The sequence below is a fragment of the Pyxicephalus adspersus genome, chromosome 1 (genome assembly GCF_032062135.1).
Source record: "Pyxicephalus adspersus chromosome 1, UCB_Pads_2.0, whole genome shotgun sequence".
NCBI lineage: Eukaryota > Metazoa > Chordata > Amphibia > Anura > Pyxicephalidae > Pyxicephalus > Pyxicephalus adspersus.
This window is the reverse complement of record NC_092858.1, coordinates 61,842,031-61,868,716: the sequence shown is the minus strand read 5'-3', so window position 1 is coordinate 61,868,716 and position 26,686 is coordinate 61,842,031. Positions and strand designations below refer to the sequence as shown.

Sequence of the window (26,686 nt, the reverse complement as noted above, 5' to 3'; positions counted from 1 at the left end):
GAACTGTGACGCACACACATTCAACATACTATAGTCTGGTCAGGGCACCTGTCTATGGCACACATGTTATTTTGTGTCTGCACTTACACCCTGCTCCTGCAGCACACCTTGGCCCTGATTTATGAAAGCTCTCTCCAAGGCTGGAGAGGATACACATTCAGCAGTGAAGCTGGGTGATCCAGCAAACCTGGAATGGATCTGGTCCACCATTGAAAACATTTGCTAACAAGTAGCAAATAATTTTTAGGAAATATATTCCAGGTTTGTTGGATCACCCAGCTTTACTGCTACAAGTATATCCTCTCCAGCCTTGGAGCGCTTTATTAAATTAGGTCTCTTGTCTCAGGGACAAAACTGACGATCATGACTCTGTTTTGTAGAACAACACACTCTTCTTTTTCATGAATCTCATACCTGACCACCATTGGACAGATAAGAGACCCTTTCACTGTAGAGTCGGGAATTATCTGTATCTTCGCACAGTGCTTGTTTTCTTTTATAGAGTCCCTGTGTAAAAGAGAATAGGTCCTATTTACCTAGTGTCCATAATAGGAACTGACCAGAGTACTCCAAAACACCAAGTCACACAATCATTCATCATTTAGACATTTTTTGGTATATAATATAGTTTTTTTTTAGGATTAGTGCTAATAGACCAAAACTGACGGCCTTTTGGGCATTTTGATGAATTTCACATTTCAAGTTTCTAGTGGACTAAAAAAGTAAAGTCAATATATTAAAATGTATTTTTTATTTCAATTAAGTAACAACATGTTGCCTAATTTTTGCAGTAATCTTTTTTTATATTTTACTTATTTATAACAATGAGAAGGGGGGGTACTTGAAATCTTGGTGAAACATCACAGCAGCCATTTGTTGTGTCCACTTAAAGACAAGGAAGTATTTCCAGGTGATTTTTTTTTGTATGTTATACAGCTAGAGGTGTAAGAGTAGCTCTTCTCCCTCACCATGCTCCTTTAATGTTGTAAGCTTAATTTGGAAATGTTCCCAGACAGCTATTTGAAAGTTTTCCAGTCAGGCGTTCCATTCACAAGCAAAACACTGCAAAGAATGCATGATGGTTTTTCTGCCTTCCGGCCCCTGCCATGTTCAGAGTGGCATAGTTACCAGCATGTGCGAGTTGCCATGGTTGCCAGCTGTAAGACTGGGTGTAAAGAGCATGATCTGCATTCAGTACAGTGCTTTGCTAGTTTGCTTAGATCCATAGATTCGGGGGTAATAAATTGATCTCACATGACAAAAATCCATAACTCTGCATGCAGTGCTAAGCGCAACCAGTGATCTGTAACTCATGAAAGTCTCCATAAATCCTCCCTATTAGTGTCCTTTAAGATCAGTATTTTATTGCAATATCTTTTATTTGCTTTGTCAATGTTTTATTTTATTAGTACAGGGTTAGATTTCTTTATCTCTACATGGGAAAATGTGACTTCCATATCTACCTTATAATAAAATTTACATATATCTTTGGTAGCATGCTGCAAGAAAAACATTTTGTTAAATATGTATCATCTTTCTTTTTTTTTTTTCCTCCCAACTAACGTATGTGTTCTTCTAAGAAGTTGGTGGGCAAGTTTTATGTTTTTTTTCAAGAGGATGCCAAACATGACCCTCCTGGTATATTGTCCAGCACGGTCTTACCATTAAATATGAAAACAGAACGATGTGATAATTCATTATTTACTCAAGTAAACTAAAATAAATTATTGTTTGATTCCTATTGCAGGGTCAGAGTTCCTGAAATTTGTAATATTAGTATTTTTAATTGCCTTTAGACAGAGCATTCCAGCCTATAAAGGTACCTAATTTAAGGAAATAAAATCAGCCCTACAGTTTGCTTCCATAAAGACTAAAGGTATGCAGTTACTATTTTGGCCTGATTTCACTTGCCAAGCTTTTTTTGTTTTTTTCATTGAAATGTTCCTAAAACATTAGATGTTTGTTTTTATGCAAAAGTTTGTGTTTAGTATGTTGCAAATGTGGTGCCATGTTTTAGGTGTTAAAGAGTTTAAGAGCATAATTAGGACAGTCCAGTTTCTCCCGTTGAAAGCAGGGGTCTTTAAACTGCTAAAACTGAATTGTTTTTCAACAGAAGTTTGTTAATAATTACTCATTACAAATGTGTAAATATATGGGGGATTGCTCATAGCAACAGACTTGCAACAGTTCAACGAGGCACCTACTTACACTCCATTTAGGACTTTCCTAGCCAAGAAATGGGAAGAAAAAAACATTTGTGTGACCATGCTTGCTAAGTTTACATGTTTTTCACTTGCAAGGAAGAGACTTCCTGTATAGATCACCAGATACAGATGCTTGGTAAGAAACCGTGAAAAAAAAGTTTTAAAACATGCACAGGAATATTAGCAGCTACAATTCCACAAGTTTCTTCTTGAGTTGTGTGGCCATAAGCCCAAGAGAGGTCAGGCAACAGCGGGGTCCTTCATGTTGCTAAAATCGCCAGGTCAACACTCACTTGCCAATTTACTTTCCAATAAGGTGCAACCCACTCAATGCACAAGAAGTCCGGAATCACTGGCAATTATTCTTGCCACTCACTTGACAAAGCTAGGTTCTTACATTCATAATTCCACACAGATTCTCTTCAGATTGCATACATGGTAGGTTCATATTTTTCCCCTTCTCTGCAAAACAAATTAGCAGACAGTCCAGGGATTGTTTAAGCAAAAGAATTCTTTTTTTTTTCTGAAAAGCTTTTTCATTCCGATACACATTATATAAACATTTATAGAGCTATATAATGTTTCTTTAATAACCTAAACAACAACAGGGTGTTCCTTTGGAGAAAGCCACTATTCTATTTCCTCAGTTAGGATTTTCTTTGCTCTTCATGTAGGGCTCTTACATTCTGGGGGTGCATTTATTCAAGTATTCTTTCTTGTAACAAGTAGTTCCTCCAGGTACGTGAGAAACAGCTTCTTCAGATCAAAGATCCTAATGCCTTCCATTTCTCCTATGTCACATTCTTTATTAAGGTGCAATACCTGAAGCAAGGGCCCCATCCCTCAAAGGGCAACCAACCAAATTACTAAAGGGTGACTCTAACTAAATGGGCAACACCCATTTACAAATTCTGAGTTCAGATAAATATTTCAGTTCTCAAGTTCTGAAATACTGTGTCAAATTAAATCTATTATTCTATATATCCAACTAAGATATTTAATGGCTGCCAGAGGCTAAAAAATATTCCTAGGAGACATTACTGTTGTTTTGGTATGTAGGTTCATCAAATGTTATTTTAATTTGCTTTGTTTATTTGCTTAATAAACCAAAGTTGGAACCCTGTAAGGATGCATTTGGATTCTTTTTTTTTGTATCAACCTACCAGTGCAGACTGCTTTATGGTCACATACATTGAAGGAATGTGTAAACAAGAGAATGACAAAGTGATATTATGAGTGTGGTATGAGGGCAGTAGAGAGGCAAGGTAGGTGTGGGCACAAAGATGGCACATATTTCTGAATGCATTCAAGGTCCAGATTTTCCAGCCTGTAGTCCTATTTTTTTAATTTTGACTAAGTTACAAAAAACAAATTAATACAAAAAATAAAATAAAGTTGTTATACCAAAAGAGATAGTAAATGAGCTAGTAACTATAGCACCAATCAAAATTAATAATAAAATAATTTAAAAATAATCTTTCATTTAAAAATTTACCACCAGTTTTTTAAAGTTGGCACAAAACCATGGCAAAGGGCCAAGCTCTCTCTTAGTTTCCGTTAGATGGTTCACCATATTATCAGTCGACAAATGTTTTTTATTGTTGATCCATATGTTGCTATTATTTTTACAGAAATCATATTGCTTTGATTTTTGTTGAAGCTCTTCCATACAATCTTGTGAAATGTTGTTTGTGCATGTAGTCATCCATCTGTTATTGGTGTGATTTTCTGGCTGCAAAAAAAAAAATCTTTTGATAGAGTGGAAGATATAATTTTATGAAGCAGAAAAAAAACACTTATTTGAAAGAGTAAGAAGGTGGAATTTGCATTGCAAATGTTCAGTACTTTGGTTTGCCTTTAGATCTACTAGCAAGTTTCTGGGGCTAATTTCTCTCATATATGCTATGTCTTAATTATAGATTCTGCTTTTACAAGTGGATCAGAGCAGCCCATTACTAGCTGAGAATTAAAAGGAAAGATGATTTTAACAACTTTTAGGTGTGCAGTACTAATGCAGAAACCAAGTGTTAAACAGGTTTATTCCAGCTGTGACTATCCATATTTATGAACTAATAAAAGACCTGAAGAAGGGCTACCTGACAGAATCAATTCAAGGTGAACACTCCTTCGAAAATAATGTCTTAACATTACATGTTATAGTTTTAAAAAAATACACCTTTTCCATGACATAAATAAAAATGTTGATGCTTAAGCAGTTATTCATGGAGCCGGGGTGGGTAGATGGGAGTGGCAAGTTATGACATACATAATCAGTTTCCACTCTCCACTTGCCTTCTTGCTAAAGCTTTAGCTTCAGTACTTTGTGATTCATTGACCCTAAACAAGCATTAAGATCAAATAGTCTGAGGGGGCACTGTCTGAAATGCTTATCTGCTTTAATCTTCTGATTCAGAATCTCAAAGTTTTAAAGAGGGTAAAGCTGCGTACACACTTCCAATTTTTATTGTTGGAAATGAACGACGAACGACCGATTGGCCAAAAATCGTTCGTAAAAAAAGTAACCAACGACGCCGACGAACGAGGATAGTCGTTGGAAATGAACGACCGGACCGGCGGATCGGATTGGACGACGATCGCTGACCATCTATCATGTGTACGGTCGTTCAGTGATCGTCCATGGTCTGAGCATGCGCGGTGAACGAACGTTCGCTCACTTCCTGTGGTGCACGTCACTTCCTGTATCGTTCAAACGATCGCATCTATCGTGTGTACAATATCTTTGAACGATCGTGTCGTTATCTGTAGGTACAGGATCTGTGCCATACGATCGTTCGCAGATATCGTGCAGGATCGTTCGTCGTTCGTTTACCAACGATAAAAATTGGAAGTGTGTACGCAGCTTTAGTAGCACAGCCCAAAACTACCATCTTAAATAGAACCCATGCCTTGCCTGTGCAGGGCAGGGTAACAATGGGCAGGGTCAATTGGCAGTCTGTTTACAACTTTCCCTAATTTTTTAACCCTCAATTTCTCCACCTTATCAAGAAAAAATACCTGAAACTTGGAGGTATGAGACTCCTTTTCCGTTCTCTCCCATTCTCTCACAGTACAGTGCATAGTGTTTAGAAAATGTAATATGTAGTGTGCAAGTTCCAATAAGAATGATTTACTAAGGGTTTTTTTTCTTCACTTTGCCATGGCAGAGTAAGGAAAATGAGCTCGGGTTAATTTAGTAAAAGCTCTTCAAGGGCAGCATTACATTGCTGTAAAATTTCTAGCTGTATCTTTAATCTATGCTTTTTGTTTTTGAAAACCTCCTGATTTGTGTGCAAGTTGCCATCTATTCCATACCTTTCATCAACCTCCTACTGGTTTATTGTCCACTACTGCTCATTTTACTATTGCCTGACCTCTGCCTTTACCCTAGTCATAAATCTGTACTGCCTGTCTTGAGCCTGGCGTCTGAACTGTCCCTCTTTAGTTTATAATACAATAAAGTATTTGTGCAACATTTCCCATGTTTTATTTTCCCATGTCTCTTGGTCCTACTGTGGAAGTCTGTTCCAGTTGCCTTTGCCTACTTCCAGTTTCCTTGGTGCCACTTTCCAAATACTTGCCATGGCATGATCACAGTGAAAATGAAAATATGTAAATTAAAATGTGAAAATGAATGACATATGTATCCAGACTTGTTTGAGAGTTTTATTTGGAGACAACCTGGAAGCAAAAATCGCCATAACTTACCTAAAATAAAAAAGTTTCCCCAGCCTAATTTTAGATTGATAAAGAAATGTGATGTCAGATGTCAAGAGAGGTCACCTTTTATCATAAACTATCTGATTTGCTAAGAACTACAGTTTCATATTAGAAGGGACAGTGAATGAGTACCAAAGATTGTTCATAAAAGGTAAATATTCTAGAAAAGTAAAATCGACAATACAACTCATGGCTTAATGTAATAATGAACATTGTTCTCCCCAGCCCCTTTTAGCCGGGTGTACCACCCGGCACTTTTCAGTAACCAACCACCCAGCTGTTTTTGGGTGGTTACTGAAAGCTGGGCCACAATACAGGGGCTGTCACCCACCTAAAACTTTCTTTAAAAAATCTTCTGGGTTGAACACTGGTGAAAGTAAGAGCACTTCTATTTGCACAAAGTAAAGAGAAAGGTATTGGGCTGAACAGCTGTGTAGCCGTAAGAAAACCACTGATAAGTTAAAAAGAAAACAAGGTTTTAGTTTGCTAGGGGGCATGCAGATTTGACTTTGGAGCAATGGAAAAGCATGATTTGATAAGTCCAAATGTACCCAGAGTGAAAGGAGCATTGGGGTAAGGGGTTAGACAAATGAAGTCATGTACCCATCATGGTTAGTGCCGAATTACAAGCCAGAAGGAACAGTGTTATGATACGGGATGGTTTTAGTTCAGGTCTAGGTTCACCAATTTTATGTGCCCACAAAATGTCATCCACTGACTACCTGTATAAACTAATAAGCTTGATTTTTCAACTGATGACATAGGCATATTCCAAGATGAAAAAACTTTGATTCATCAGGCTCTAATTGTGAAAGAGTGGTTCAGAGAACGTAAAACAATATTTTTACTCACACATTGGCCACCGCATTCGAAACTTTTATCCCTTTCAGAATCTTTTGCCTATGGTGGGGAAGACCCCCATCAATACAAAAGCTTGGCAAAAAATGTAACTCAAAATTTATTGTTGTGACATAGTAAAAGTTTATTAAAATTAATATAAATGCAAATGCAAGATACAAATAAGCCTTTTATTGAAACAGGGAATGTTACATTCCCTCAAACATTCCCTGGTAGCCATATTTACTAGAAGATACCCATCAGGGATTGTTTGAGAGAATGTCACATTCCCTGTTTTAAAAATAGAGCTCGTAGAGTTTTGTTTTTTTGGAACAGGTAGAATATATTACAGTAAGCATGAAGCAGAGCTACTGCTGGTGTTCTGCACATTATAAGGCAGCTCGATGGCTCAGAGCTAGCACTCTAGCATTTGCAGCGCTAGGTCCATGGTTCAAATCTCGGCCAGGACACTATCTGCATGGAATTTTCAGGTTCTCCCCATTTGCATGGGTTTCCTCCAGGTACTCCGGTTTCCTCCCACATTCCAAAAACATGAAGATTGGCTTCCCCCCCAAAATTGAACATAGACTGTATTAATGACATATGACTATGGTGGGGATGTTAGATTGTGAGCCCCTTTGAGGGACCGCTAGTGACATGGCTATGGACTTTGTACAGCGCTGCAATATATGTTGGCGCTATATAAATACTGTTTATTAATATAATCATTTTTATATAGCCCACCACTTCTACACAACTACAGTGCTTTCTGCTTCCCAAGGTTTTTTTTTTATTTCTTTTCTGTGTCCTTTATTGTCACAACCACTTTGTTTCACTGTTGTGAAAAAAAATAAAGTATACTACCTAATGTTTGGCTGCTGTAGTCGCTTTCCTCCCAGAGTTTTTTCACCTATGGTTTTTCTAGGGTGTTCTGATTCTGGATTTTCAGAACTCAGAAGTTTCGGACCAGTTTGGTTAGGCAAATTCTAGAAACACTACATGTATCCTATCTAAGTAAATCTTTACAGGAGAAGTTTCTTTGAGCAATAAGCTGTAATTTAAATGTACATTTAATTACTGGGTAGAAAAGCTGAAATTGGGCAATAAGAACTATATAATATAAATTGGAAATAGTATATGCCTAGGGTGACTGTAAACTGCTAACACTTTGCACAGCAGAGAGAGCCCTATGAATTCCTTTTGTTTGGATTAATAAAGGACATGTGTTTTCATCTTTATCTGCAGCATAAGAATGATTTTCATATAAATCTTTGTAGCTATACCATATTTTCTTGTTTACAGTCATTACTATGTAATTTTAGCATGATGACCTTCTGATATATTTGTTTGGGATTTATTATTTTAAAGCAGAGCTAAATCCTGCTATAATCACCTGTCCCTGTTCTGTTGTTGGGTACCATCATCTTCATCCTTCTTTTCTTCCTGAATGCACTCTTCAGTCATTTTGATTGGCCAGGATGATGTAAGTCCTGCACATTCATCCAGAAAGCGTAGAGGGAGCCGAGTATCCTGGAAATCAACAACGGAGCTGCACATGTCTCGTTATGATACATATATCAGTTCCTAATTGCCATCTCAGTTGCCATTGCTATTCATTATTTGAATATTTGTTTACAAAGTTTTATTGACATTTTTTCTTTATAAAACTGGTGTATTGCAGCAGTAATCAACAGCAACATCAAGCAGCAGGTTTGTGATTGGCTGCCATGGACTTCATACTTTATCTGATATCTATTCTCATGTCCTACATTTACCTGCCGTCATGTTACAGGAGAAGGTCTCTAAATTTTGCCAATTGGTTTGCTTCATATATACCAACTTAAATCTGAGATAAGCATGAGCAGCCACGCCATTTGTATCTGCAATAAGCAATTATGGTTTATTGTGTGTTTCTGTGTTTGCCATGGCCCACAGCATATGTCAATATAGGCTGTCCCAAACAAATGAACATGTGCAAATGCTGTTTATAGAAGAGAGCATTATAGGTAGAAGTACACCCCCAATGCTCAAGCTGTCAATACAAGTTAATTCTCAGCAAGATTTGACATAAAAATGTTTCCACTGACCCCAGATATTGATAGAAATGCTTGGCAGTTGGTATGAGGTTTTATATGCTGATATGCTGTGTTTGGTTTTCACCAAAGATGGCGCTGTACATTATGGCCAAACATCTCCACTTTCCATTCATCTGCCCAAAAGACGTTAATCCAGAGCTCTTATGGTTTGTTCTGATGCATTTTAGCAAATATAAGCTATGCTTCCATGATCTTTTTAGAGAGAAGAGCTTTCTTCTGTGTACCTTTCAAAACAAGCCATACTTGATCAGTAATTTTTTTTTTTTTTATTGTATTGTCATGAACGTGAACAAACTAACTTAGGCCTGTAGAGTTTGAGATGTAGCTCTTGTTTTTTTTTCGCAGTTTCTTTGAACATTGTGCAGTCCGACCTTGGGGGCCATTGGGGACGTGTGAAGCTGTTAACTGTCCTGAATGTTTTCCATTTGTGAATAATCTTTGTTACTATAGAATTATAGACAGCAACAATTGTTTCTCTAAATTATGATGTTTTCTATTGGCATTGTGTTAGCACACACCTGAATTCCTGAGCAAACTGTCGTGTTGTTGTTCATCTAAGATTATATTTACCTAATATTAACATATGCTTTGATCAGAATATTTTTAAATTGTGATACTCCAGCCAGATTTAAAAGAGGGTGTGCTTTCTTTTCTCTGTGTGTCTTGCAGTTAAAGCATAGTCCATGAACATATTAGAATCCATTTTTTTCTATAGGACTCATTTTCACTCCCTGTAAAGGGCCCTTCATGTTGCAATATTTGTGTGGTTTGATCATATCTGTGTAATTGGTCTGTGCAAAAGTGCAATACAATGCATGGCAGTGCAGCGTAAAATTTAAAATAGCTATAAGCATCTTTAACATTTCATATATGAATACGAGTTTTTATTTACAGTTTATAATATATTTACTTTATATTTTACATACCACATATCTTTTTGAATAATTAATGTTCATTAGTTGTACAAAAAATTTTTTAAATAAATTATAAATTATACAAAATTAAGACTTTCAGGCTGTGTGTACACATTAGATTTTTGTTGTTGGAAACGATCTTGTAATGCTTTAAGACTGCGTGTTTTGAGATATTTTACCAGAGCTCCAAATGACCGTTAAAGTCACACAGGGGTTTTAATTCTTTGTCACGCTATTCAAAACCAAAAGAAACATTTTGGCTAGACACATAGTGCCTGATTTATTAAAGCTCTCCACGGCTGGAGGGGATACACTTTCATCAGTGAAGCTGGGTGATCCAGCAAACCTGAATTGGATTTCTTCAAAGTAGTTTGCTATTTGCTAGCAAATGTTTTGAACCCTGGACCAGATTCATTTAAGGTTTGCATGATCACCTGGCTTCCTTCCTACAGCACTTCCTAGAATCCTCATCGTCCTAGAATTCCTCTGTGTCCCGGCTTCATCTTTGTTCTTCACCTCCGTCTTCTCCTTGGGTCTTCTTGGCCTGTCGCCCGATCTTGAACTGCACAGGTGCGAGATCAGGTGACGTACCCTCTGTAAAGGGGAAGAAAAAACAGAGCCAATCTCACTTCTCATGCGTGAGATCGACATCTCTTTCATTTAGAAAAAATGCCCCTTCTACGCATGCCCGAGATTAGGGCATGTGCAGAAGGAGCACCTAGAGCCTCCTGGGATGTGTGAAGTAGGTATACCGAGAGGCTCCGCTCTCCAATTCAGTCTTGCTGCACCTCCATACACCATAATAATAAATAATTAACATATTTTGCTTTACATATAAGGGTTGTCTACCCTTTTATGTAAAGTGAAAATGTTGAGTTTAGGTCCGCTCTAAGTGAGCAATGGCCATGCCTGAGCCCTGTGTTGTGAGGACTGGGATGACACGTCCATAGCTCGTGTAGCTTTTGTAGGTTTTGCAAAAGTGTTAATATGTTCTTGAATTTCCTGGTAATCTTGCAACTGGAAAAATCTATTAAGACATGTAAAGAATGCCATAGTGAATGCATGAGGAGAACATATTCCTTTGCCTGGTATGGACAAAGAACATAAAAATTTTAAATGTAAATATTTTATTTAATGCAGATTTCGGGAGGGAAATATATGTTTCACTTTCTTATAAATGTGTATCAGAATGTATATTAGAAAAGTCCTTAGACCAACATTACACATTGTACACAAGGATGACAAAGAACATTTTTATGTTTACAAACATTTTGCTTTAATTACTGTAAAACACAAAGAAGAGAAATGTAATTGAGATGAGTGGTCCACATCTGTCTCTTTAGTACATTTCCCAACACTTGTCTTTCTGTTTTCTTTTTTTCTTTTTGCTCATCAATAAGGGTGTTGTAGGTTTTTGTCATGAATTCATCAGCTGATCCTCCTCTTTTCTTTCATTACACAATGAGCACTTGGAAAGAAGGATTTTTGCATATTCCTCCCCTTTCTCTTTGAGATGTTGTTGCTGACCAACTTTAAAACACTGCACTATTTAGGAACCCTGCAGTGCCATTTTAAGTACTTGGACCTGCAAAGTGCCCCAAGCAATAACTACCTGAATTGCTTTTAATTACACAATATAGCCGCATCATCTTACTTCAGATTCCTTTTGATTGATGCTGTAAGGCAGTTGTAACTGCAGATGATGGGATTAAGTGCTCTTGAAGTGACTTTAGCTTCATGGCGGAACAAAGGGAAAGAAGAGAACACTCAGTCTCTCCTTTTTTTGAACAAGCTGCCTTTTTCACAAGCTATATAAAGAAATACAATTAACAAACATTACCCATAAAGGGAAATTGAAATGTACATTCAGATGAGAACCACCACTCTTTACTGCAATTGGCCTTATATGATCCAAGCTATTTTGGCCATTTATTGAAGTTAATTGTTAAAAAAAAAATAAGCCACAGAAAAAAATGGTTTAAACAAAATCCATAACTGTGGTTATTTGCATGTAAGATAAAAATGCGTGAACTGTAGCAGTTCAGCACATTAGAAGGTGGATTTTTATTAGACAATTGTTGTGTTTGGGCTCTGTTGTGAGCTGTCAGTGTTTTCACAAGACCTGCTGTTGTTTATAACAAACAACTTATATCTTCTTTTCTTAATTAGGCACCATTATTGTGTAAATCCTGGTGTTTTGTAATTTTGGACGCTGCTCCCTAGCTGTGCTTTTCTAAGCGTTTATTTTTTGCATTGTCTTAAATGAAATGCAAAAGCTGTTTTTATATATCCGATGATTGCAAAACACATTTATGAACATATGTCACTCAAATTGTTTTTTATCAAACATAGCAACTAGGCTGTCATGTAACAGTTATTACTCCTGCTTATGAGTATTACTATAAACAACAATATTCTGGGTCATACAAATTAAGATGCATTGAACTGTAATACTTAAAAAGTAAGTTTAAATATGAAAGTATCTGGCACTTTGTAGCTATAATGATGTAGCTTTTTTTAAATGTTTGCTGCTAATAATATTTTATTTAAGTCAATAATATTATGTGCAAACTTCATAGTGGAAGCTCCATGCATCTGTACCTATGATTCCTAAAGCACTTCTAAAACCCTAGTGGTGTGCAACTGGTTCCAGATGATTCTGATTTCATGGTGGTCAGTTATCGCGCCAGATTCCAATACAGTAGAGTGAAATTCCTGTTTAAGGAAAATCTAAATTCTGCGCAGTGCGTTTTAGGTAAATAAACAGATGGGTTTAAAATTAATAATATTATAAACATCTGGAGGTAAAATAATTTTTTATGTATCACTTTTCATGTTATATATTTGCTGATAGTCTCATATTTAATCATTTGAGCTTTTATTGATGCGCCCCTTCTACAAGAGGTTTAACCTCTCTATTTGTTCAGATGACTATTGCCACCAGGACCAAAAATAAATGAGGGAATTTCCTTTACTTTGTAAAGATGCATTTCTGGAAAGAAAAAAAAAAGAAAGTGAAAGGAAATCTTTCCTTTGACAGACATAAAAATCTAAATTTTAACCCTGTTCTGCTTTAAGATTAGAAAAAAACAGTTTGTGTCACTTAAAAATGTCTTTCTTGGGCATTCTGTGATTCTTTGGATCTAAAAGTGTACGTTAAAAACATAATAAATAATTCCTATCATCCCACTTCATTGTTTAGCATTTACAATTTTTTTGCAGTTGTCCCTAAATTACTGGGGTTTTTTTTTAATATTCTAAAAATGTATTTCCACTTCTTACTTCTATGGCAATAACAATTTAACATTTAAAAAAAATAATTAGCACAATTCTTATTGGTTTTAAAATATTTGTCAAGCAGTTATTGGACTTCATACTGGAGAACTGTGATTCTTTAACAGATTATTTAGAAACAATTAAATCTTTTGGCAATCATTTTATGATTTCTTAGCCAATTTTCATTCTCATATTCTGCATCTTTTTAAAGAAAACAAAATGCACTTTGCAACAGTTACATCCTGAGCCGAATTGTTGTTCTCCAAAATAAGCAGAATATAAATCTAAAAGATTTTGGAGTTGTGCAATTTTTTAAATTGCAATTGGTAAAATTACCAATTACATTTTCAGCTTCTAATTTATGTCTAGCAATGTTTGTGTATAGAAGAGTATAGGTTTAGTATTATACATTTTAGCTGTGCCGAGTGCCATTGAACAGCATCTTTCAGTACATCAGGACATTGATTTATTCTGTAGCATTTGGACCCAACCTCAGCTTAGCAAGATATCATGTGCAAATGCTGACAAGTAATATGTCCCTTACCGTGTACTCTGCGTGACTCCAAATTTATCATGTTTCAGTGGTTTAACATAAGCGTACTATTGGGTATTTTAATGGGTTTACAGCGAAATACGTTTTTGCTAGGCCGAGAAGTTGGCTATTAGTCAACTTTATTTCTGGTTATATCAAATTTGCAAAGTGTTGAATATTCAGCTTCCTGTTGACTCCCTTATTTGCTAGTATATTTTTTCATCTGAGAGGAGCAGCTGAAAAAAACAAGGATGAGCTTGCAAAATAAATTATTTCCAATAATGGAAGCAAGATAACAAAAATTCTAAAAGATTAAAAAATATATGTATAACTTAGAAAGCTTTAGGACATTATTAGAAGTAGTAACTCTCTCTCTCTCTCTCTTTCGCTCTCTCACTCTCTCTCTATATATATCTATCTATCTATATACATAGATAGATAGATGGATAGATCTGCGCATCAGTTTTTCCCACTGCTTGAAAAACCTGATCACCCACTGAACAAATTACACAGCTGTTTAACTTTATATACCTTTATCTAAGGTTGAAAACAGTAATCTTGGGCTCTCGGAGCCATATAAAATGTAGGGGGATGTTGTTTTAATATGTATTAGTATAGTTTGGAAATATTGCTATGATTAGATATATAAAATATGACAGCTGCATAATTTAGAACTAGAAAATAACAGGAAGTAGAACAAATAATATAAATGATAAAAAATCTGTGGGGATTATTTTAGGAAAGTGAAAACAGACTACAATGATTGTAATGGAACCCCTGCTTTTTTGTTTTTATAAATGTTTCCGATTTAAATAAGGTTCATGTATTAACATTCTCACAGCAGATTTTTTTTTCCTTTATTAGGTGTCAGAAATACTGTATGCTCCAAATCCTAGTTATTTTATTATTGGTATATATACATGTGTATATATCATGATGAAAGGCCTTTGATGTGTTTTGCATGAGAAAGTGTAGGGCATTAGAGAACTTAAGGCTTTAAGCTTCCTCATTCATTTACAACACTAAATCTTTAAGAAGCTGAAATTCAATGCTAACTGGCAACCTATTCAGTGTTTTCCTGATCTGGATACAAGGCACTGTAAAGATTGCTTCCTTCAAAATAAATATGCTTTGTGTCACTAATGCAGCACAAAACCTAATTTAGTGTGTAGTAATATATATGTTGAAATACTATATTGTGATTTGTATATATGTGTGTATATATATATATATATATATATATATATATATTATTTTGTTGTCTAAACTTTTTTTTTTTAAAGTTAATCCGTTAAAGATAAAAAAAGAAATCTGAATATTCCATATATACAAACCAGCCAGCATTTGGAACTTAAAATTACATTGCACCTTGCCAGATCTTAGATGCAGTGTGAAGCATGTGACACAAGATGCAGTGTGTCTTTAGTTTTGGTTGCCAGGATATCCAGCATTCCCAGCTTCCCCTGCGCATGTCAGGGATGAATGAACACGCAGGAGTTACGTCATCCCACCCCAGCCAATGAAGTTGGTCAAAGATCATGTCTAGGAAGAGAGAAAATAGGAAGACGGGAATACCCTACGAGGGAACAGGGACAGGTAAGTATTGCGGGTTTAGATTAGCATGAGTAGGTACAGTGGTATTGCAGGTTTATTTGAGAATTTTATATTTACCTTACTTGGTAAAAAGAATGTTAAGCATCAGTTTACTAGGTAACATTAATTATAAAAATCTCCTTTATGTACTGCCGTATATTGCTTTAAGAACCATGCAAGGAGCACCTTATTATATACCAGCAAAAATTTTGCATGACAAAAAAAAAAATTGTTTTAGTGTTTTTAATGCCTAAATGAAGGGAATGTTTAAAGGGTTTGGTATTTAAAAACTCATGCCACACTAAAAAAACAGAGCTGGTCGCAGTGTTCCACAGACGGTTCTTCGTCTGCTGGTATAATATCTAAAGGGGGTGAGGAAGCCCATGCCAGGTTTTTATATAAAGGTTTACCTGTACTTTGTTTTGTATGCTGGATCTTTCATGCAATGCATAGATTTAGCTTATATTAGACCTAAAACTGTTTTACCCCAGACTATAATGTTACTTATATGTCCAGTTGTTACTAGGATCAATGGTATGAACTGCAGATTTGAAAAACTCCTAAAGAAGGTCTTAACCTTTGCTTTGCTCATCTGAATTAATTGAATGTTTGGGAGCATCTTAGCAGGCAAATTTCAATATAGTAAAATTGTTCACTGAATTTGTTTGATATATTCCCTAGTTTGACTTGGGTGTTAATGTATGCTCTGCATGGCTATTTAGGCATTATTAAGTATTGGAATATTTTTTTGATGTCGTTAAACAATAGTCAGGTACAGCTAAAAATACATTTGTTAGTAGTGCCCAGACCTTTTTGAAAATTTAAGGGTGCATAAAGTTTTGATTTGTAACTAAGATATATTATCTATTTTACCAAAGTGTTGGATTTTGTTTGAAAACACTGTGTCCACCATGGGGGATATTATCACGAGCATAGAAATTAATGGGCCTCATTCATGTGAAGTGTCAAAAACAAAAGTGGTTTCCCTATATTTTCTTTATTGTTAGACAATTAAACTAAATATTTTGATAAATCCTGTCAGTTTTAGTTGACTTAATCTATATTTAGGGCTGTTTAATCTGGATTGTGCACATGTGTTTGCATATTTGTGCTAAAACAATTCAGCTCCATGAGCCTCTTCAATAAAAAAAAAACAAAAAAACAGTTTTGTTGTCCGTATCCATAGGTGGTAACTTATTTTTACCTGGGGCCATGACAAGCTATAAAAACTCTTTTTTGTGGACTTTATGTATTTATCCCTTTAGTTATGGTGTAAAGATCCCAGGCTTGTTCAGCTTAACCTTTAAAATGCCCCAGGATATACCTTATCACAAAAGATTTAAAGACCTTAATATGTACAACTTGAAGGAGTAGCTGGGACTGTTATAGAAACTTTCAAATGCATTAAGAGAGTCCAGCAAAGTTGGTAAGGCAAGCTAGTTTTAATAGAAAGTGAAATGGTAAAAAAAAGGTCAGTCTTTTATCCTGCAAGAAGAAAGACTGAAAAACATCTGGGATAGATAAGGCTCTTGAACTGAAAATAGCCTTAGGATTTATAGATGTCTGGTGTTAAGAGTGGACAGTCTAAATTGGAAGACTAATTGGTTATTATCTATATTAAAAACTAGCTATCCATCCAAATAAAGAGAACCCAAGTACACATCCCAACAAAATCATCAATGTAAATTTGTTAAGTCTGCAATAAGGAACTATAACATGGCTGGAATGTCTACCTGCACTATTCAAACTCTGTAGATCGTTCTTTTTTTTACTAATATTGCGGTAAATTGGTCAGCTGCAAGAGATTTTCATAACTAGTCATGGTAAGACTAGCAGTGGTTGATATTAAGACCTGTACTAATAAAACACATACATATTCTGATTGTTTCCACATACATGTTCTGATTGTTTTCATGGATTTTGTCATCTGAATCTGGGAACACAACTTTTTTTATATTCTTTTTATGAATAAACTGTGTGTTTTTTTAGTTTGTCAAATTTTAAGCTCTTGTTCTAAAGGTTGTTGAGATCAATTTTTTACTAACAATTGGTTCATCTGTTAGCATACTTATAACAGATCTGACTTTCATAGTCTGCAGGGGCACAGTATTTCCAAATATGTCCCAAAAGCTGAACAGTAACCTGTCACTGACTGAGCTGTGACAACTCAAAATTTGGAATATTTCCTGGTGAATCTAAATGCTAGAAATAAATAGAATGTTTTCTTTTTAGATAAACTTTGCCAAACAGAAACAAAATAGTCCAAAGCATTAAGTTTTGGGAAATATAATTGTATAGGTTGGGGTTGTATATGACTGTGATGTACCTGAAATCTAAAAGTTGAAAGCCGTACCTACAAGAAAAGAACAACCTTTCTGGCATACAGGCAGGGTTTTGGACCCTCAGAGAATAGTGTAATATAAACTGTTTGTTGATGTTTAATATTGAAATCAACTCTTAGATATTATTATATGTTATACATAAAGATTTTGAGCAAGAAACCTTCCTAATTAAACATTCTGTCTCAAAGTCTTTAAAACCTGTTTCTGAAAATCAGTTATGTCTTTTTAAAATGGGCTAGTAGTTGTGTAATAGAGTGTGGTGTAGTTATTCTCAAGTTTCAGCAGATAAGTAATCATTTTGGTAGGAGATCCATTTAGAAGCTTTCAATAACAATGCAAAGGCAAATGAGTATAGTGTAAATGTATATTAAGTGCTGCATGGAACATAAGGATTGAAGTACCCACATTCCAAAGAAATGTATTTCAAAGCATTTGTCTGATTCAGATGTCAATGAGAAGCGCGTATCTAATGTCTCCTGATGTTTATTGTCTGTTCACAGTGGAGATACTTCTGATTTTAGTAACATTACATTGAAAGGGTAGGTTTGGATAAGAAAGGTGAAAATTGAAAATGCCACTACGCATGCTGAAGCATTCAAAATGTTCTTGTTCGTCACATCCCAGCAGGTTAAAACCAAAAATAGTGTAGTAGTTTGTACCCTATAGTTTTGCTGTCCTACTTTCACTTGTATACACTGTATTATTTTATCTGTAATACTGTATAAGTTTAAATACTTGTATATTTTACTTTTAGTAAATAATTTTGTTGGTATGCATATTGCCCTGATTGGGAGTTATGGGTAAGGTGTAATTTGACGACTGTTACTGTAACTGGCATCATTGAGGGGACATATAGTACATTTAGTTTACCTGTATGTTATAATATACTTGGTCTTTTATAGAAATGTATGTTATTTAAATACTGGGGACCTCTGTTTTAAAAAGTGGTTAGAACCCTTGTCCGTTTTCCCACTGGGGGCCTTTTATTTGTCCACACATGACCATTGTCCACATATTTTCAATTGGACTCAACTGGAAAATGTGTAAATATTGGGTGGAAATTATGGTAATCTTGCCTAAAAACATGTATAAAAAGATCAATGGCCTATTTGCTCAAACCTGACCCTTATACTTAACCCTCGTCTTAATCTAACTTTTAAAGTGAACTCCTAATATTTTACCTCCTCTGTAACACTAAACATCCTTATGTAACCCTATCATTTAGGTTAAACACAATCTAATCCCTGTCCTCTCTGCTAATCTAACATACCCTCGAAACTAACAACCAACTAGGAGGTCCAAAGCATTAAGTTTTGGGAAATATAATTGTATAGGTTGGGGTTGTATATGACTGTGATGTACCTGAAATCTAAAAGTTGAAAGCCGTACCTACAAGAAAAGAACAACCTTTCTGGCATACAGGCAGGGTTTTGGACCCTCAGAGAATAGTGTAATATAAACTGTTTGTTGATGTTTAATATTGAAATCAACTCTTAGATATTATTATATGTTATACATAAAGATTTTGAGCAAGAAACCTTCCTAATTAAACATTCTGTCTCAAAGTCTTTAAAACCTGTTTCTGAAAATCAGTTATGTCTTTTTAAAATGGGCTAGTAGTTGTGTAATAGAGTGTGGTGTAGTTATTCTCAAGTTTCAGCAGATAAGTAATCATTTTGGTAGGAGATCCATTTAGAAGCTTTCAATAACAATGCAAAGGCAAATGAGTATAGTGTAAATGTATATTAAGTGCTGCATGGAACATAAGGATTGAAGTACCCACATTCCAAAGAAATGTATTTCAAAGCATTTGTCTGATTCAGATGTCAATGAGAAGCGCGTATCTAATGTCTCCTGATGTTTATTGTCTGTTCACAGTGGAGATACTTCTGATTTTAGTAACATTACATTGAAAGGGTAGGTTTGGATAAGAAAGGTGAAAATTCAAAATGCCACTACGCATGCTGAAGCATTCAAAATGTTCTTGTTTGTCACATCCCAGCAGGTTAAAACCAAAAATAGTGTAGTAGTTTGTACCCTATAGTTTTGCTGTCCTACTTTCACTTGTATACACTGTATTATTTTATCTGTAATACTGTATAAGTTTAAATACTTGTATATTTTACTTTTAGTAAATAATTTTGTTGGTATGCATATTGCCCTGATTGGGAGTTATGGGTAAGGTGTAATTTGACGACTGTTACTGTAACTGGCATCATTGAGGGGACATATAGTACATTTAGTTTACCTGTATGTTATAATATACTTGGTCTTTTATAGAAATGTATGTTATTTAAATACTGGGGACCTCTGTTTTAAAAAGTGGTTAGAACCCTTGTCCGTTTTCCCACTGGGGGCCTTTTATTTGTCCACACATGACCATTGTCCACATATTTTCAATTGGACTCAACTGGAAAATGTGTAAATATTGGGTGGAAATTATGGTAATCTTGCCTAAAAACATGTATAAAAAGATCAATGGCCTATTTGCTCAAACCTGACCCTTATACTTAACCCTCGTCTTAATCTAACTTTTAAAGTGAACTCCTAATATTTTACCTCCTCTGTAACACTAAACATCCTTATGTAACCCTATCATTTAGGTTAAACACAATCTAATCCCTGTCCTCTCTGCTAATCTAACATACCCTCGAAACTAACAACCAACTAGGAGTGTAAAAATGATTAAGTTAAAATAATAATATAAGTTTGTGAACTTTCGAACAATAAAGGATGTTTAAAATGACTTCTGTGTTATCTGCCTTTCTAAAGACTTTATTGTAGTAAGGCTTTTTGAAACTGCACATGCTCCTCTGCCCGGAATACGCACATGCTGTTGACAAACTTTTTTCAGGCATTCTTTATGAAACTGATGCTTGGCAAGCACGTTTTAGAAGCACTTTATATCATAAGGTTTTAAATGTGTACACACACAAATGTATGAAAACCTTGAGCTACAAAAAACACTACCAAATGTAAGTTCAAAATAAATTATTACATAATAGCTAAACTTAATTTTTTGATGCAGCGTTAATTTTTAGTTCGATGTAATACCATTTTTCCTACTAAATACTTAAAAATGTCAGCAGGAAATTAATTTACATGAAAATTGCAGTAAAACATTTAAAAAATGGTTTATTTTTTATAAGATTCCTAATTGTCTTCTCCAAGCATTGTTTACTTAGAAATGAGTTCCTTTGAACAATGGGATGAATGCTCATTTTCATTATATCGGATGCGCATACTCAAAATTTAGGTTTTCTCATGTGCATTGTTCTAAGTTTTAAAACTTGGCAGAGTTATCTCTTTATAATATATGAACATATGAAACAATGGATATTTTCTTCTTCACAAAATGTTGGCATTTTAGGATATATATACTGAAATGGTGATTATGATTTATTAAGATGTGTTTATTTACAGAAAGTGTTCTTCGTTGGCAAGTGGATTCCTGAGAACACGAAAAGCCGCCTGTCTGTGCTCCCATGTTCGAGCAGTTCACAAGTACGTACCTCGAAGAGCTGTATTATACATTCCTGGAAATGATGAAAGAAAAATCCAAAAGATTTCTACTCTCAATGTGGACTGTGCAGTGCTAGACTGTGAAGATGGTGTAGCAATCAATAAAAAGGTATGTTGTGAGATAATATAGTAAAGACTGAGTTTAAAGTGTTTTTTTTTTTTTAATTTAGTTCACAGTAACTTCAACGTTACCTTTGTCTTTGCCACCAGGAGGCAGCATAAACTTCCAGGGTAAAAAATGACATGACCAGCATGGGAAATCTTTTGCTTTTTGCATGACAAACAAACCAAAAATTTAGAACTTCTTGCTGATGTAATTTATTGTGTATGAAGAAAGTGTCTGTTATCAGTATTTTAAATTAACTAAATCTTTAACATATGATAAAAGAAATAGCAATTGGAAAACAGTTTACTCTCAGTATATGAAACTTTTTGTATCAAACAGATTAGTTCTAAATATTTCTGAATTCAATTCATACAACTATTACAGAGTTATTTAAAGAAAACTGTACTGAGGAAAGTATGCAGATCAGGTGTTTTATTCTGACATTTCTGATTGGTATACTTACTTGTTCTACATCCGTGACAAGAAAGTTTTAAAGCCAGATAGTCATTCAATAAGCATTATTTGCCTAATATATTCTAAAACTACTCTTCATTGAAAGCTTATGTGACAGTTTTAAAATACAAGAGCACTGGACAGGTAGGCCAAAGCATTGTTACCCTATTACTGAAAGTGTCTGAACAAGGATCTCCATAGCACTACAGCAAGTTATGTTTTTTTTTTATTACCAATATTGAAAAATTACCTTTAAAAATACATAACATGTTAAAGCTTGTATGATGGTTTAGTGGCTGAGTTCACATGTTATTTAAAGTTATTTTATATCATTCCAATTTTCCTATTTTATTAGGTGTTACTTTTTTATCTGTTTAGTTTGTTAAATGTATGTTAGAAAGTGTTTTGTTATATCTGTTTTATAACAGTTCAGTACGTTCATACCTTCCTTTCTCTTTGTCTCTGATGACTGTTGTCAGTTAGAAGGGCTTTCTGGTACTTTTTTGGCCTACAAAACACCAAAAAAAACATGTCAAGTGGTTGCATTTTCAATTTTTTGAGAAAGCTTTATATGCAAATATTATATATGCTGTATATGCAATACGTTATAAATTGTTGTTCATGTCAGTTGTGGGCAGTTTTATATTCTAGAAGTCTGTACAAAGCAACATCACCCTTTGTAATGCGACTTTGATGGAAGCATACATTCCCCTTCTTAATTGCCTGACATTAGTTCTGGGGCAGTGAAGTTAAAGAATTACTAATTCCCTGCTCTGGATTAGGTGTGCAGTACTTGAGAAAAAAGATTTTGTTGTCTTCATAAACATAAAAGGAAATATAAAAAATGTGTGGTACATTTGTTAAAATGGAAAGCATACATATTTATTTTAGTTACATAATCTAATTTTGTAAAATGAAAGAGAGGAGTATGTATTTTAGTTTATTTGGAAGTATAACATAAATGACGCTCTTGAGTCTGCTTTCCCCCTTTTGTTGAGTTGTTTTACTAGTATGCTTTGAATAGCCTGTGTTTGGACATAGGTCATTTTATCCCCTGGTATCCATTGGGTTTGTGTGCATTTCAGAGTTTAGGATTTTCATTTAACAAAGGTAATTATCACCTTGCAAGATAGCTTAGTGAATGTGGTGAACACTCTTAATCACCCTTTAATAAGCAATATGAAATTTCCCTTGCAAGCTGAAAATTCACTTTTCTAAATGAACAGCCTATATTAGTTTAGTAAATCGAAGCCATACTTCTTTTACAATACAAACATAGCTACGTGAGTCAGAGCTAGCTCATTTAGAACCATATGGACCTTCCTATGGGTTAGGACCACCAAATAGGGTGCAGTCAATAGTGCTTGTTAATAAGTGCAGTTTGTTTTTTGTTTTTTAGTTTTTTTTTTGTATAAAAAATATAACATTTTTGATTGTTTCATGTTTATAGACTTTAGGCTGAATTCTAAGCAAGCAACACAAATAGGTTTGGTTCGACCTTCTATTTCAATGTTTTTATTGAAAAAGTTTTATATATATGTGCAAAATAGAGGGGACAATACAAACTTTCATAAAACAAGCTTGACAGGGGTTCAAAATAAAGGTAAAAATAACAAAAGAAGAAAAAAAGAGTGCCCCCGTCCCCAGGTTTACAATCCTCTTGACTGGGTCAACAAAGGTATACTGAGATACAGAATTTAAAACTGGTTTTATCTTCTAAAGCAGCCTTTCATGGTCTTTTTAACTTTCAGGTCTTAGGGAGCCCCTGCTATATTAACTATATGAACAGTTCACAGTACATTAGTGTAGTGGTCATTGTGAAGAATTCCTCTTACATTGCTGGCCAGTGGGAAAAATGTCAAGCTTACAGATATCTGAAAAGATCATTGGTGTAAGTAAAACTGACCTGAGAGGCACTAATTGCTCATTGCTCAAGGAACCCCTAGCAACTTCTGGAGGAACCCCTACTCTGGGAATCACTTCTCTGGAGGAGGCCTAGGGTTTTACAGTTCTGAGAGTTCTAAGATTCCACAGCTTTATTGGAGGGCAAAGCCACTCTGGTGACCGGATATTTTTCTTTCTGCAGATAAAGCAATTTACCTTGGTCACCTACCTTCCCTCAACAGCAGACCATTGAGCACATACCATTGCTCTTTACTCCAGGTAGGCTGTTTGTTAGGCTACATACCAATGTTAGGTTTTTTTTTTTTGGTTGTAAAAGATTTTTCGCGATTCTTTCCAATGACAGAAGACTGAAAGATGCATGAACGAGTGCTGTAGACACAGCGATGTTCTGCTTTATGAATTGGTGGGAATGACCGAGTGGCACCCCACTGCTCTCTCTCCCCTTTACTTGTATTACAATCGTTTGTCATTTGTGGATCCACAAGGACAGACCCATGAATGACGTTGTAAGAGTGCTGTACACACTTCAGATTCTCGTTTGATACTAGCCCTGAGGCGATTATCGAATGAGAATTATCTTACATGTGTACATAGCCCTAGGCCATGTGCATGTACAATATCTGATTGGTCCCTAGTGCAGCCTTTACCTTACTTAGGATAACAAAAGTTGTTCCAAGCTAAATTCATAAAAATACATTGGTTTTCTTTAAATATAATGGTAATGATAATAAAGAATACATAGTTGCCTGAATTACTGTTTTGTATGTGCCTGGGGAGGTGATGAACTCAAAAAAGAATAAAAGTGTGTTATGTTGGCTATGATATTTTGTCAGTATAGCAAACGCAGGCTTTGCATCCATTTTCAAAATCTGGGTCAGTTTTGAGTGTCTGCCGGTATGAAACAGTCCTGGTACAATGCTTTGCATTAATTTAGTCAGAAAGCAGACGTTGGAGTGTAGGCCTAATGATGACAAACACAGGTTTTGTTTGTTGTGCATTTAAAGTCTTTGCTGTTTACAAGTGTGGGGGGAAAAAACATGATTATAGCAGAGGGAAATGTGTAACTGTACTATAGATATTGACCTTCTTCATTTGCCATCAATGATGAGTTTTTCAATTTGGGATTAATAAATGCAAACAAGGCTTAATCTGTTTAAACTTTCTGCTTAATCTTCCTCAAATGTAAACAACATTTGTGATGCCTTTGAGATGGAGAATGATTGGACTCCTGAGACACTACTTATCCTGTTCAACATTTTCATTTTACAACTTCAAAGTGAAATTTATATATTTATAGAGGGTGTTAAGTGTAGCTAGATGGAATTTGTTTCTTGGCTCTTTAGTTAAAACCAACAGGGATTAAATTGGAGTTTATAGCTCTTGGTAAAAATGTGTATTTTTCCTCACTGCCAAATAAGATTTTTAGATCACTGAAAACATAATCCTATTACCATGTTGATAGATGCAATGACATTACATTTTACACATTTTTATGGATTAACTGCAAATGTATTAATAATGACTGTTTTCTATTAGCCCTTCAAAAGTGACAGTAATTGACACAATCTACGACAATACATGGATACTCTTAGTTGGCAGCACAGAGAAATGGCCCTGTGTTTTCCACCTGACAAACCTAAACCCAGGGGATATAATATTGTATTACAATTATGGAAATGGAGGGCAGTATGAAACAAATGAGACTACCACAATCTGCCTTCACCAAGCGAAACAAAGGAAGGGGAACAAAAAATATTATCTCTGCTATTAGTTATATAATAAAATCTCTAAGAAGATACACATCATGTTTCTTTGACACCTATTTTGTAAAATGTTTTTACTATCTATATAGTATACTTTTTTATACTGTACACATACAAAAACAAAATAGATTTATGTTGACTTTGTATTTGTAATAAATTGCATACAAGCAAAGGAAAAAAAAAGACATCCATAAAATCAATAAGGAATATAACATGTCACAAAGTACTATAGTTACTTTAATCCCAACCACCTTCTCAATCCTTAAATCATATAGTAATCATAGATTGATTCATTGTTTCAAATTTTGCTTAAGAGATTTGAAGGAGTGACATTCAGGTAGAACCAGCCAATCATCAGCTCTTTATCATTGCCTAAAGAACCAGTGTCTGACAGCAGATAGTTCACTGCCACCTCTATTATTTGCTTATGGAACTGCCACCAGGAGACAGTTCATGTAACCGGTAATGAGTAATTCCAAAGAAATATCATTGGCTCTCCTAAAATGCTGCAAAATCAACTTTGAGGTACCCACTCAAATTATTTATCATTATTATTCAAACATTTTGGTTTTCACTTGGCTGACAGCTTCTGCCTGTACAATAGCTCATAAGACAGAGTTTCCATGATATGTCATTCATTGTTTAAGATTAGATTTGCAGATCTTCCAACGTCACATCATAAGCATGATCAGCAATTTCTGAATCTTCTGTCTCAAACTCTCATTTGTAAAAACTGCCATTCCACTTCACGTTTGAGTATGATTAGCACTGGTCACTTAATGTTAGCATCATACATTAGTGCATTTTTGCATCATTTGCAGGAACAGGAACTTTATGACAGACCACAATTCAATACTTGAATTATCCCCATTTTTTGTCCTGTCAAAGATCTGGAAAAAAAATTGCACTACTTAGATTCTGCAAAAAAGCACTTATAAAGAGCAAAAAATAAGACTCTTTCAACTACAGGGACATAATTGCACTCATTTGCACTCGTTTTGGCCAGTAGGTTGGACTGAGAACTTTTCAGCACCTCCAACAAAGGATTTCAAATATATTAAAACCATAAAACAAATATATAGGTGCTGTAGCATTATTAGTTTCTTTATACTAAACTTAGAAATTAGATCCTAGAAAATGTCTTGACCTCAGTGGTGATACCTAGGACTTCTGTGTGGATTCTACTACTGTGGGACATATCCAAAACAACTAAATTCTGCAGGATTCTTTTTCATTAAGTTAAACATCAACAAGGGTGCAACGGTGTTGTGTGCAAAAAACCTCAAATATGAATTTTAAAAGCACCTTAGAAATATAAACATGATCCTTTTGACCAATTTGGTACATCCAAAGATGCAGCTAAGGGTTAGGCATTGCCACAAAATATCAAGTCACAGTAGTCATATAAAACTGGGTGATTTTCTTT

The 26,686-nt window shown here is 35.0% G+C and overlaps 1 protein-coding gene across 1 annotated transcript in view; it reads left to right on the top strand.

Moving 5' to 3' along the window:
• CLYBL (citramalyl-CoA lyase) overlaps positions 1-26,686 on the top strand; it is a 125,613-nt gene that overhangs the window by 37,149 nt on the left and 61,778 nt on the right. Inside the window, exon 2 of the mRNA XM_072401072.1 lies at positions 20,935-21,142. Coding sequence (XP_072257173.1) covers positions 20,935-21,142 — 208 coding nt within the window. The remainder of the gene's footprint in view (positions 1-20,934; positions 21,143-26,686) is intronic.